Here is a 14,832-nt window from a genome sequence, read left to right on the forward strand (position 1 = left end):
ACAAAGTGACAGACTTCCTGCGTCTTTTCAAGCATGGCTTCTTGAGACTTTTTTTGTGCGTCTACTCATGACAGACATGTTTACCAAATTTCATGGGGCTAAGTGAAACTGGCTCCGAATCCGGGCTGAATTTTTGTTTAATCTATCAAGAAAATCTGTTGAGTTTTTGAGAATGGGAAAGCCCTCAAATAGGTGATTTATCTGGGCTAGCTTTGACTCTCAGGTAATAAAGTTAGTTAGTGCTACCAGTTGATAAAATAGAACTGCTGTGTTAAAACCACTTCAGATCCTGCGGGCTTAAAGAAGGTGAGGAAAGGTGGATGATCTCATCCGGATCATTCCCAGATGTTCCCTGCCTGTCTCTGTTAATCCTCCCAGTTCAAGGTAAGTATAATGATTTTAATTCATGTGATGAAGTTGAACATTCTTGCTGTCAACATGCAATTTAGACACCCTGTCTTCCATTTATTTCAAAAACACCTCTAATACCTTCATCTTACCATGTTATGTTGCCTTATAAAGCAATTTCCGACTACAAATTGCATAACAGTAATACTATGGGCAGCTTAATCTTTAGCCATGGACCTATGGGCACTTTAATCTTTAGCCAGGACCTATAGCATGTCATGTCTTGTTTCTGAGAATGGTGATTGTATTTAATGCACATATAGCGCCGACATGTGGTCAAATTCTTTAACTACACATACATTGACTCCTAATTGCGGCACAGATTTTGTCATATCTTAAACAATACAATTGCTTGATGCGCATTAGTTTACCTTGATGTGTTTGACAGTTCTTGTTAATTCTTTAGGAACTGCTGGAACTGCAGTGCTGAATCTGTACCAAAGAGAGCAGCACAATCAAAGCTTTGTCTCATTTGTGTCAGGACTTAGACAACATAGATCTTTAATGTCGCATTCCAACTAAACCAGAGGGTGGTGTTCAAGTTTAATGTATTAGTGGTAAGACCTTGACCATTCATTTGTCTTGGAACACTTTGGGAGTGTGGAAGGAGAGCATGAAATAGAGGGAGCCATTTGTCTGGTTGAAATGAACTAGCAGGAGAAGATGAACGTGTTATTTACTGTGCATAAAATGTCCTCCCCTCATTTGCTAACGAGAAATGTCTGTTTCGACCTAGCCTCAAAGTTATGATACAGTGTATTAAAAGTAATTTAAAATCAACAAGGTTTTTTTTTTTAGACAAAACCTCCAAGTTTGAGATCAGTTGAAGATCGCTTGAAGTTTGCTGCTGCTTAAGAACTGAAAAAAAACCTTTGATCCGTTAAAATCAATAGGGCTCTTATGGATGGATGGGGGGGGGGGGCAAGCCCTCAAAATCGTGACATTGGTTGAAAATTGTGATTGCTCGAGTGCTGAAAAGAAACATGGACACATGTTGCATAACCCTTTTATGCCAATTACCTCAAGCACCTTGATTTAAATGTCACAAGGGTTGTCACAATCGAATCTTATTAGAATTTATTATCCTATAGATATTTCGTCGAGTGCTCCAGTAATCCCCGGAATGTTTTTTTTTTTTTTTTTTTTTTTTCATTTATGAGGGCTGGACTTCTATCCTTAAACTGCATCTGTTTGTACTGAGTGTATGGTATGAACTCTGTACAGAATTTGAGACAACAAAATCAGCCTTTCCTAACCGGTTAGCATTGGCGATTAGCATTAGCGATTAGCATTAACACACAAGCTATTACCTTTTTAGGTAATTACAAAAAAACACCAACTACCATTCAGCTCACTCATACATCATGTTATATGCACATTACACATCTAATAGTGTCTTTAAAAAAGTACTTACCGACACTCCTCTGTCGTTTTTGCCAAAGTTTATCAGCGGCCCAATAATGCGTCCGTCTGCAATAAATGTCCGTGTGAAACATTGGATCCGGCGGCACAACCATGTTTCCGGGAGGATCTTTCTTTTCCTTTTTTTTTTGGTCCGGGTGGAGCTTTGAGGCAGTAATTCGGCGTCGAACTATTTTTTAAGTCCCCCACAGCCCTAAATACAGAGGTGGGTAGAGCAGCCAAATATTGTACTCAAGTAAGAGTACTGTTACTTTTGAATAATATGACTCGAGTAAAAGTAAAAAGTAGTCCTCCAAATCATGAGTAAGAGTAAGCATAAGAAGTTACTCTTGTGAAAAAACTACTCAGGTACTGAGTAACTAATAACTTCTAATTTATTTTTAAAATCAGAATATGAACATCAAATAAAATAAAAATATGAATCTGCAAATTCAGATATTGCTGAACAATATCACTTAATCACATAATAAATACAATTTTATGAAATCAAATCTTTGTAAAATAACAAATTAAGGCAAATTTAGCTCCAAGAAATGGAGCTAACAAATGTTGTTTCTACTTGTTAAACAGCACAATAAAAGCACAATAATGTCGGTTCACCAGGCAGATTACAAAACCTGGAACAAACCTGCAGTGTATATAAAAAGTCTACACACCCCTGTTCAAATGCCAGGTTTTTGTGTTGTAAAATAATTTTGACCAAGATAAATCATTTTCAAAGTTTTTCCACCATTAATGTGACCTAGAATTGGTACAACTTAACTGATTTATCCATCCATCCATTTTCTATACCACTTTATCCTCACAAGGGTCGCGGGCGTGCTGGAGCCTATCCCAGCTATCTTCGGGCGAGAGGCGGGGTACACCCTGAACTGGTTGCCAGCCAATCGCAGGGCACATATAAACAAACAACCATTCGCGCACACATTCACACCAAAGGGGAATTTTGAGTCTTCAACCTACCATGCATGTTTTTGGGATGTGGGAGGAAACCAGACCCACACAGGCACGGGAAGAACATACAAACTCCAGACAGCCGGGGCCAGGATTTGAACGGCGGTCGTCAGAACTGTGAGGCAGATGTGCTAACCGGTCGTTCACCGTGCTGCCTTAACTGCTTTAATTTTGTATATTTTTGAGAGGGTAGGAGAAAATAAACAAGTGAAAAAAACTTGGACTAGGACTTGAGGTTTAACTTGTTTCCTTCTTGGCCAGGTCACCATTGCAAAAGAGATGTTGTGTTTTTACTGGTCTTTTACCTGGTTAAATAAAGTTGAAATAAAATAAAATTTTAAAAAGATCTGGTTGCACAAGGATGTAAACCCTCTTACAACGGGCATGTGGATGTGTTCAGAGCTCATGTTCAAAGTCAGAGCTCATGTTCAAAGTCCATGCACAAATGCCACCATTTAAATTTTCAAGTAAAAAAAACAACAACAACACATGCATAGGGCCTTACAGAAACATTATTTGCTTTACCCACTACAATGACTGAATGAACAAGCTGTTTGCTGACCAGACTTATTGAGAAAGTGTGTGTTAAAGAGAGAGCGCGAGAGAGAACAAGATGCATGTTTAACAGTTACTTGTGACCATAAAATAGTGCTAATGTTGCTATATGCACAGCCAAAACAACACCAAAAACATCTGCAACTTACAGCAAGGTTTTTTCTCAAGTTAGAAGGGGGCTGAAATATCCAGGTTTGGGTAGCGACAAAACTACGCTGCATGTTAAAGCTGTTGTTTTTCGTAGTCTGTTGCGGCTGTCACAACTCACTTTGATTGGCCCGCGAAGCCCAATAGAAGACTTTGTGTGCAGATGTAACTTTCTTGTGTCGTTTGATTGGTGAAGTTGAGTCAAACCTCACTGTGGTAATCATGGTGGATTGGAGCAACGGCGCGGAAGTTGAAAACGGAAGTCTAAAAATAGATCACGCATGCAATTATTGATAAATTAAAGTAGCGAACGGCATGTAGATTATTGAAACAGAGTAAAAGTACTGTTTTTTCTTAACATAAATAGTCGAGTAAAAGTAAAAAGTATCCTTCATAAAAACCACTCTGACAAGTACAATATATCCCAAATGTTACTTGAGTAAATGTAACGGAGTAAATGTAGCACGTTACTACCCACCTCTGCCTAAATATAACTCAATATCATAATTTCTATGAGAAAAAAAAGGAATGGTCCCTAAAAAGTTTAAGATTAAAACTCGGTTAAAATGTGCAGATGCTTGAGCGCCGAAAAGAAACGTAGTCATGCTGCATGACCCTTGAACGCAGCCCCCTTACACACCTTGGTTTGGATATCCTTCAAAGATAAACAGGGCTCTGGGAGAGAAACTATTCACTGAAAGTTCAAGGTTGTTTTTTGGGGGGATCAATTAAGAATTGTGATTGCTCAAGCGTCAAAACGAGCCTTTGATCTCAACTCGTTTATCCACTTTTTTCCCGTACTTCAAAATCAACAGGGCTCTTGTTGATTTAAAAAAAGTCCCCAAAATTGTGAGATGGTTTGAAAAGTGTGGCTGCTCGAGCACTGAAGAGAAATGCACCACTCATTCTTTCTAACCTTTGATCCCAACTCCTTCAATCACCTTGTTTTAGGTATTCTTCAAAGTGTATTTTTTTTAAACAAAAAAGTCCCTGAAATTTTTAGATTAGTAGTTGCAAATTGTAGCTGCTTGAGCGCCGAAGAGAAAAAATTTACCCATGCTGTTGTATGACCTTGTCTTAGCTGCTCAAACACATTGGTTTAAATCGCCCTCAAAATCATAAGAGATCTTTATGAAGACAAACATCCGTGAGCGTGTGAGATCATAATGAAAACTGTGACTGCTCAAGCGCTGAAAAGAAACATGTAATGAAAGGTTGCATAACTTTTGATCTTGGCTCCTTGGTGAAGGTAGTCTTCAAAATAAGCTCACTTAGGAAAAACAGTCCCCAGAAGTATGAGATCAGTTCAAAATTTTTGACTGCTCCAACGCCGAAAAAAAACTTGTACAAAAAAAATCAAAAGTGATTTTTGTGAGACAAAACAGTCCCTTAAATTTGGAGATAATTTCAAAATCACGCCTACAAGAGAGCTGACTCTGTGACTTCTCGAGGGCCGAATAGAAACATATACTCAGGCTTTATGACTTTTTTATGACCAACTACCGGAGACAAATTCCTTGTGTGTTTTGGACATACTTGGCAAATAAAGATGATTCTGATTCTGATTCTGATTCTGATTCTGATTCTGATCTCATCTACCTCACACGCATTGATTTTAAGTAGCCCTCAATATAATCAGAGTTGTTTATGAGACAAAACAGTCCCGGAAAGGTGGACATCGTTTTAAAATTTTGACTGCTCGAGTGCCGAAGAGAAAACCTGTATTTAAATGTGGTGTGAACTGACTGATTGTATCCTGCTAAATGAGGTATCCGAGTAAAGTTAAACAAGCTTCCTCTTTTTATTTGGACTTTCTACTGGAACTATGATAGATAGATAGAACTTTACAAATACTTTGTAATTTTATGTACGGTCACATAAAGCAACAGACATATGAGAATATTGTCTACGTATAAATGTTTACGTAAAAAAGTCACAACTGTGCAAAAACATCAGAACCCTGTTGCAAACAAAGCAGTATAATAATTGTTCATATTCAGTGGCTTGCACTGTGTATTTGCTTTCCATTTGCTCCCAGTCACGGAAAAGACACATTGTTTATCTTTTCATCAATCCAGAGCCAACGAGGAACGGATTTCACATGATCGGACGTCTTAGGTGACTGGGAAAACCTGCGGAGTCAGCATCTAGAAGCGGCCCTACGCATTGTTTTCTCATCAAGATGTCAGCTTGACGTCAACGTCATCTCGGTAGGTTTTTCTCGTCACAATCCTTCCGAGTTTAAGTGACGGAGCTGCTCGTGACGTTGGGAACGACAGTGGTCCTGCTTTGGGCTTTTCGCCTCCTCCCACCTCCGCCGCCGCCACTGCTGCCGCCCTCTTTGATTCTTGGCACGTTCTCGAGACGGCCTCCCCGAGTCTTCTCTGATGAGACAAGCAAGAATGGTACTAATTAGAGGTGTAAAATCTACGGTTTATACCTTGATTTTAAGGTTCCAAATCTGTTCACACACAAACTGCTAGCAGCAAAAATTTAAATATTTTCTTTTTAGCAAATTGCAACATCAATAGTTTGTCTTCTTTTTAGGAAACAAACTATGCAAACAAGTGAAGCAGAAACACTTTGAACAGTCTTGAATTAAAACACTACTGGCTCATTTAACCACATTGGCCTCCCTAAGCATTTTTAAAATGCACAAACACAATGAGTAAACATCGTCAAAGGGTCCTGGAAGTGAAAGCGAACACGATGTCGAGTGCCTTGTGGTAATTACTCAGGCTGCACTCGTTTTGTTTAGCCGAGGCGGGCGAGCTCCCTTCACTGACGAATGTCTGTTATGAACTTGTTATGGTTCCGTGCGCCTCCTGGAAAACAAGCGCACACGTGCCAAGCGCTGGAGAGTGTTTCGCACGCTGGTGACAACAGAAAGGTCAAAATATACATGGTTTTAAATTAACAATTAAAAATAAGAACTGAAAAGCAAAACAAAACAAAACTATATGAAATAAAAATTTACCGCTTCTCCTCAGTAGGGTCAGGGGCTGCTGGAACCTATCCCAGCTATCTTCGGGCGGGAGGCAGGGTACACCCTGAGCCGGTCACCAGCCAATCGCAGGGCACATAGAAACAAACAACCATTTGGGCAATTTAGAGTCTTCAATCTTCAATCAACCTACCACGCATGTTTTTGGGATGTGGGAGGAAACCGGAGTGCCCAGAGAAAACCCACTCAGGCACGGAGAGAACATGCAAGCACCACACAGGCGGGAACGGGATTTGAACCCCGGTCCCCAGTCCTGTGAGGCAGATGTGCTAACCAGTCGTACACCGTGCCGGCATATTTATATATATATATGTATATATATATATATATATATATATATATATATATATATATATATATATATATATATATATACATACATATGTGTGTGTGTGTATATATATATATATATATATATATATATATATATACATACATATGTGTGTGTGTGTATAGCTATATATATATATATATATATATATATATAAAGCCCTTTTCTATCCATTGCAGGATGAAGGCCTCTTCTTCACATTTCCAACAACTACGGCAGTTTGCAATTTTTTGCCAGTGTATTTCAGTTTGTTTAATTATTTAATCTGTCCATCCATATCCAAAATCCATCTCAGACCTTTTTTACTTTCATGAGTATTTAATTATAAAGTGAGTTTATTTCATTTTGCAAGCAGCATTATTGTTGCATATTGGCAGTCAGATAGGGATTAATTTAAAAACTGTTTATTATTGTGGTTGCGGTCTGCACTGAATCATACTGAGAAGTGTTTCAAATAGTTTGACCTTTTTGTATAACCCACTTAAGCAGCCATACCTCTTTTATTTTACAGAGTTTAAATTATATGTCCAGGTTTATCTAATGTTTATTATTACATATGATATACTGTATATTATAGTTGAAAAACAGATGACTGATTATTTTGTCTTTCTATCAATTCTGCAAATAGGGCTGTCACTATCAAATATTTTGAAAATAAATTATTCTTTCGATTATTTCAGCGATTAATCAAATAAAAGAAAGAAATGTTTTAATGTACAAATAAAAGGTTAATATAAAGCACTGTTAAAATAGAAAATTATAATCCAATCTAAAAAATCTATTATCACTACTGCTGGAAGTAAGGACTAATAAATTCATGAAATGTAAACGTTCAACCACATTTGGAGTGGAGTTGATCCTGCAGTGTATAAGCTCATGGGGTTGAAGCCTCATAAGACAATTTTAACTAATGGTGTAAAGATGTAATGACATCTCAAACAAGTAACTGATGTGGTCGAGGTGGTTTGAGTCGGAGAGGTGTGCTCCATCAATTTATGCCGGCCCTGATTGCACCTCATCCTTCTCCATCCAGTCCAAACAACAAATGGCTGACAAATGGAATATCGCCTTCAGAGAAAGGGCTTATTTTTGCCCCCGCCTGAGGCCCCCGAATGAAGGAGAGAGGATGATGTGTATGGCACTACATCACGCACTGTTATACAAGTTCTGCCCACGCTGTGTTCCACTACCTCAGAACAAGCCACAGCTGCTCCCTGGGGCGTCACCTCAATCGTGGTCTGACGATGTAACGCAGGGCTTCTCAGACTTTTGGGTCCAGGATAGAAAATTGTGTTCAAATATCGACTGTTTAAAGGTTTACAACAACGTGACATTGATGCTATTCGTTAGCCTGTCTGTGGCTTTTGGAATTGTGTTTTAGCATTAAGCTAGCAGACGTTTGCAGGGCCTGTTATGTAGTTTTAAATAAGTAAGGTGTAATTGTCTTTATTTTCTGTTTAGTTTGACAGCAAACTTCAATTGGGAGTGGCAATAAACAGCTTGAAACCTTTTTTTTTAAAGAATTGTTCTGGCAAACTGCCGCTTGCTGTGTAATGAGTTGAGTCGAGTTCGCTACATCCATCAGTTTTGCTCGCAAGTTAAAGCAAAATTCAGCCGAGCGACGGCTCTCGTTTCGAAAATCTCCTACATCGGATCATTCGTAAGTTGAGGTACCGCTATAGTTCCTTGGCACCAAGTTGCCACCAGATGGTGCCAAAGCACTACCTTTATTTTTGACAGGGCTTTGGCTTGAGTACAAAAACAGAGAATGAGTTTTTTAGTGAATAATGACAATCGGTTTCACAAAAAAACTCAGCGAATTGCTAAATAGGTGAGTAGCAAATCACAAATATGTGGGGGAATACTAATCTTTACTACAAGTAAAGACAGTTTTTTGACAGATTTTAAATCTTATGAGAATAAAATCGTATTTTCCCAAGAAAAAGTCGCAATATTACAACATTAAAGACAACTGTAATGAGGGAAGAGTCATAATTTAATGTGAATTTCAAAAATACAACTTTATTCTTGTGAATTACACTTTTTATTCTAGAAAAGACAAATTTATTCTCTAAAAATATAAGATAACAATGAACCTGCGCATGTTCGGGATTTGCCATTCACAAGATAGCGAGCCATCTTCTGTTATTAGCTGAAAATCTTGTTTATTCACTGTTTTTTGTGCTTAGACCAAAGCAATAAAATTATTACTTTGGCGCGAACCACTGTAACTAACGTACAAGAAATACGCTGATCTGTGCATGTTGGCACAAGGACGACATCTGCGATGGCTCATCAGATGACACCTGCTCATGCTTCATTCAGAGCCTCCTGCAGATTCAACACCTGGGAGGTTTTTATGAAGTTTATAATATTTCACCGCTAATTGTTTTCTCAAGCCCCGAGATGAAATTCTTTCCCGGGTGAATTCGCACACGAACTAATTTCTCAACGGCAGCTGTCCACCGAACAGCCGACTTCCCTCCAGACGGAATAAATTTACACACGGCCACGATATTAGGTACACTTCTTTTCCTAAATAAAAAGACAAACTATTGATGTTGCGCTTTCCTCAGGTTTTTTTTTTCCATGTTGCACAAAATGACAATGTTGCTAACATGAGGAGCACTGTTGGCATTGTTGCTCCTCGTTTTTTTTTTTAAATAGTCACTAGCTTTTCCGACAAAGTCGCTAAGTTGGCAACACTGAAGACAAGTCGTTGTTTTTGCTGGCTTGTTCTACCGACACATGCACATCAACATAAAAACACCACTTTCAAAATATAAGCGTTGCAGATTTTACATTTTATTTTGACTTCACAAAGACAGCGAGGGCCAGTCAGAGACTATCAACGGGCTGGATGTGGTTCATGGGCTGTACTTTGCCAAGGTCTGATTTACAACTAAACTCTTTTATTTTATTAAATAATTGCTTAATAAATGATCATAACATTAAGTATAAATAATATACGCTACTTGAAAAGATAGGATGAATTATTATTGTACTAAAATACATCTTTTATTTTCTGTTTTCATTCAGCTCAATAAAATAATGCATTCATTGATTTATTGTAAATACTTTTGTTTTTTTTAAATTACATAAATTAGTTTAGTTAGTAATCATCATTAGTTAAAGTTTTTTTTTTTACATAACTTCACCTTCCTAAAATAATGGCCGAAGTAAATTTTCACTTTTTCAGACAACACACACAAAAACTGAACCAAATACTGAATATAATATATTTAGGAGTTTTTATTTATTTATTTATTTCAGTAGAATTGCATTATCTGGGTAAACTGAGGATGTAGGCGATTTTAGCGGAGATGATCAGCATCATGATGGGAAGATGATCACAGAAGTTTACTCACCCCTGTCATATACTTGTTTACACCTCTCTAAAGTTTCCAACTATAACTGAAGATTAATTGTATATATAAAACTAACCTTCCAACGACGTATCAGGCGCAAACATGTCATTTATTGCAAAACAACTGCAAATTTAAAAAAATGCAAAAATGGTGCTTTTACACAGATAATAATGCTCACTCTTGATTGACATTTTAACCTATGGTACAGGTGTCACCATGAAAACGCCAAAAATAAAGTCAAAGAAAAAGTCAAACGCAATTGTTATGTGTATATTAAGTGTTTTCAGTAACAACAGTTACTTTTATTGAAAAAATGCAGGCCACGGGCCACATTGGACACCCCGACAGGCCAGTTCTGGTCAATGGGCCATATGTTTGACCTGGGTTATAGTTTACTAAATTAAATTCCGTGTCCTGTTCTGTTGTTCTTATCACACTTTTGGATGGTACCTTTGTGTCCAAAAAGCCAAAGAAAAACAATAACAATATGTTCTTTATTGTGTTCCACCAATGTACAGTACAACTCCACTGTATCATACGGAGCAGTTCCTAACATTCTGACCACCCACAAAGGCTCAATGAAGAAACTAAAGTAAAATTTAAAAACCATCAATGAAAATGGAGTATTGTGCGATGTAATGTGACTGTGTGCGTTTACCGCTCACGCAGGGCGTCTTGGCCATGACGCACTTCCGCCTCTCGGTCTGCGGTGTGCACGGCTGAGAGTGTTGCAAGGCACCCGAGGGGGGGTCCCGCTTGCGGGGGTGCTGCAGTGGTAGGCGGACCCGCGACTGCGAACCCTTTTTGAAGCCGCACGTCTTGTTCCTCTTCATGCAGGAACCCCACTGGCTCCACTCGGACAGTTGGCACTCTGGGAAAGAAGAAGAGGAGAAACACTGGCCTGAGGTGAGTGAGGAACAGCAGTTTTTTTTTTTTAATTATATGTAATTACTCATTGCTAGGCATAATTTGTGATTATTTTTGCTCCAATGACAAATTTTAAAAATGTCATATACCAGTGATTCTCGTAGTGTGGTGGCATGTGGACTCCCTCTGCTGGTATGCAAAAGAATCACTGCCGAAGTACAGTTCAGTTATATTTTACTTTAAAGTTCAACACGTTGCCTTTAATCTTTAAAAATTGTTTGTTTTTAAAATAAAAAAAATAATTTAACATTTGTGCAATACATTTTGAAGCAGGAGTTACAACAACTGTGAGTTACAGTTGTAATATTACAAGCAAAACATTGTAATATTTTTAAGAAAAATAGTTGGAATATTATGAGAATGAAGCCCTTTTTTTTATTTTAATGAATTTTTAATCTTATAAAATAAAACCATATTTTTCAAGCTAAATTGATTTTAAAATTCTGAGAATAAGGTTATAAAAATTTTTTCAAGATACACTATCATAATATTACTAAAATAAATGTTACTTTTTTAGATAAAAAAATATCTTCGAAAAGATGTGTATTTTTGGGAAAAAGTTATTTCTTTGGGGGGGTGAAAGAAAATCTGAATTCCACAAGACTAGTTATATTTGTTAAAAATTCAAAATCTCTAAAGTTCTATTTTCTGATTTAACAATTCTTAATATTCCAGCAGTAAGGTTATGCTATATTTTATTTCAAGATGAATTCTCTTAATATTGTTATATTGTTTTTTAGAAAAAATGTTTATTTCGCCCATGCTTTTTCTTTGGCCAGTTTTCAATTTAAAAAAAAAGAATTGTTAATACTGTCCGCTTGACAGTAATACGCGATTAAAATGATCTGTGAAAAAAATAAATCGTCCCTCTCTGGTCCCATCTTGGACCTCTTGCTTGATTTGCAAGAAAACACATCGCCTTAGGAAAAACAACCAATCAGAAGGCGTTACTGACTGACGAGGTATCAATCATTTGCAGCGCACTCACGGGAACACGGCTGTCACATTCTTAGCGTGACTTATTTGTAATCTGTGACATTAAATATTGATTTGAAGTTTTATTTTGGGGAGTTTTTGGGTGACTCACCCACACACTCCATGGTGTCGTTGGCGGTGAGCTGGCCGGGAGGGCAGCTAACATAACACCGTCCGCTGTGCGAATACAACCCCTCCTTGCATTTAGTGCAAAAGTTGTGGTTGAAACACGAGTCGCAGTTGTCAATTTTACATTCTGCAAGACAGAAAAACGATTTCAATGACTTAACAACACGGTCATAAAACAGGCACCCTTGTAATTTAACAAAGAACAAATACTTCAGTACTGTTATCAAGTAGAATTTTCAAATATCTGTAGTTTACTTCATGACTTATATTTCTGGCAATTTTTATTCACCTGTATTTCCTAAATGAATGTCTACTTTTACACTGATTCATTACAATGCAATGTATACATTGTTTTATAGTCATTTACATTTACCCTGACCATCTTTATGAGTCGTTATGACAAAATAAAAACTGAAGAAATTATTAGTTGACGTTAACATCTTTATATGGGCGTACCGGTAGGCACACATTTATCCTGATCACCTAAAAAAAGATATTCATATACAGTAATGCATTGAGATACAAGTTTAATTTGTTATGTCACAACACTCGTAACTTAAAACACTCAGATCTTAAATCATCTTTCCCTGTTAAAAGTAATGGAAATACCTTATTAATAGAAATAATGTACTTTATAAAAACATACAGTAATAACATAATGAAATAGAATGTGAAGAAATAAACAGCTTTGGCCACAGTTTTGCTTCAATTCAATGGACATTGTGTTGCTCCTTCTGGTGTGTTAGACAGTATAATACAGACATACAGCTATAAATGGAGACATCACTCCGCAGTAAGCCGCAGCAATATTAGTCGTTTTTCGCAGAGGATAGAGAATATATGCCTGGGAGTATTCTGTTATTATATGTCAATCTGTTGCTTCACCGTTTGTGTTAGAATATTTGTTGGTTAAATGGTTATACCACTGTGACATCAATGCTATGAGTTAGCCCATCTATGGTGTTTTGCATTGTTTGTTAGACAGATTTTTCTAAGGCAAAGCTACAATGTGTAATTGTGTGTAATGTGTAATTATTTTTTCAGAGTGGCATTGAATAGCTTGAAACCTATTTGTCAAAGAATAGAATTAAGAAGAGCAAATGTCAAATACAGCGAGCGCCTGCATACTCATGGTTTGGCACCCGAGGATTCACCTATTAGTGGATTTAGTTTTTCGATTTTCTTTGTCTTTTTTGTTTGTTTTTCTTAGTTGTTTTCTTTTTTAAGGGAGAACTAACTTTGAATACACTGATTGGCGGTTTATCAACACCTATTCAAGAATTTGGGGGGTTTCAATTTTTTTTTAATGCAATTATAACGGATGTCAATTATCCGCGGATTTTCGCTAATAATATTCTACAAGGTGACTTTAACATTTGCAAAATTTTACTCAAATATCGCTTCCAGGACCTTTATACAAGAGTGGACACAGGTTGTTTTGTGAGGGTGTGGCTTTTGCTTTGTTTCTCAAACAAACAACGTGTTGAAACGCATATAATTAAAAGCAGCAGACGATGCAAACGATCGAGCGAGCGCTACTTCCTCACGAAGCCGGCGTTGGCTTTGGGAACCCCGACTTCCAGGAAAAGAGCAGCAAAAAAGTTGGGAATCTTGCGACGCTTTGGCCCATGATGCCAATTGGCACTTTTCAATGGAATGTTTGTGTTTCTGTGATGAGCTTAAAGAGCACTGACTCGATATGCTGCGTGTGGCTCACTGCCAGGAGGACACACGATCTAAACACAGCGCAGTGTTTGAAAGAACAACATTTGTTTCAATGAATAATAAACTCATTCCCATGTGAAAGTGAACGCCCACTGTCATTTCGCATTCAGCGTCAAATATGACAAATATTCGCAGGGCAGGAGTTGTATTTTTTGGGGGGGGGAAATGATTTTATTATTGTCATTATTATTAAATTAAAAATGTCTTATTATGAAGAAAGTCAATGTTTTTTTTAGAAAAAAAATCTATATTAATAATACTCTGGGGGAAAACCGTTGTGTTCTGACAAGACTAAATTACGGTAACAATTTTCAAGCCAAAAAACACACAATATTAGGATAATGAAGTCATATTTTATCAATACAAAATCTTAATTTTTGTTGTATTTTTCAAGAAAAAAGTCAAGAGCAAAGTTAAAAGTAATAAAGTCATGTTTTTGTTCAAAAAAGTTTTTGTTTTTGTGTCAAAAAGTCATATTTTCAAGGAAAAAAAGTCAGAATTGTACAAGACGAGTTCTTAAGACCTTTTCCATGATAAAAAGTCATGTTCTTACCAGAAGTCACACTACACCCCACCGACCCGAAAACTGCTTAATATTTCGGGAATAAAGTTATATATTTTTTCCACGATAAATTGTCATTATATTATTAGAATAAAGTTGTACTTTTTTTCTGAAAGAAGTTGATTTTGGGGGATTTTTCTTTTTTGTTTGTTTTTTTTAAAGATGAGGTGTATTTTTCATGGAAAAGTCATAATCTTACAAGGAAAAAGCAGCATTTTTTTGAATTGATAACTTGATTGTCAAAATATTATCTAACGATGAATTGTCAAAATATTACCAGAATTAAAAGTTTTTTTACCAGAATTAAAAGTTTGTTTTTAATAAA

General features: G+C 36.9%; 1 protein-coding gene across 4 annotated transcripts in view; it reads right to left on the reverse strand.

Moving 5' to 3' along the window:
• Positions 1–5,362: 5,362 nt before the first annotated feature.
• rspo1 (R-spondin 1) overlaps positions 5,363–14,832 on the reverse strand; it is a 28,664-nt gene continuing 19,194 nt past the window's right edge. For 2 of the 4 annotated variants that reach the window (XM_061675698.1, XM_061675697.1), the window contains 3 exons: positions 12,204–12,347; positions 10,848–11,060; positions 5,363–5,870 (listed from right to left, as the gene is read on the reverse strand). In XM_061675698.1, the coding sequence (XP_061531682.1) occupies positions 5,728–5,870; positions 10,848–11,060; positions 12,204–12,347 (500 nt within the window). In that variant the 3' untranslated portion in view covers positions 5,363–5,727. Of the gene's footprint in view, positions 5,871–6,472; positions 6,537–10,847; positions 11,061–12,203; positions 12,348–14,832 lie in introns of those variants that run through there. The other 2 variants (XM_061675699.1, XM_061675700.1) reach the window with 2 other exon arrangements.

The sequence above is a fragment of the Phycodurus eques genome, chromosome 4 (assembly GCF_024500275.1).
Source record: "Phycodurus eques isolate BA_2022a chromosome 4, UOR_Pequ_1.1, whole genome shotgun sequence".
Classification (NCBI taxonomy): Eukaryota; Metazoa; Chordata; class Actinopteri; order Syngnathiformes; family Syngnathidae; genus Phycodurus; species Phycodurus eques.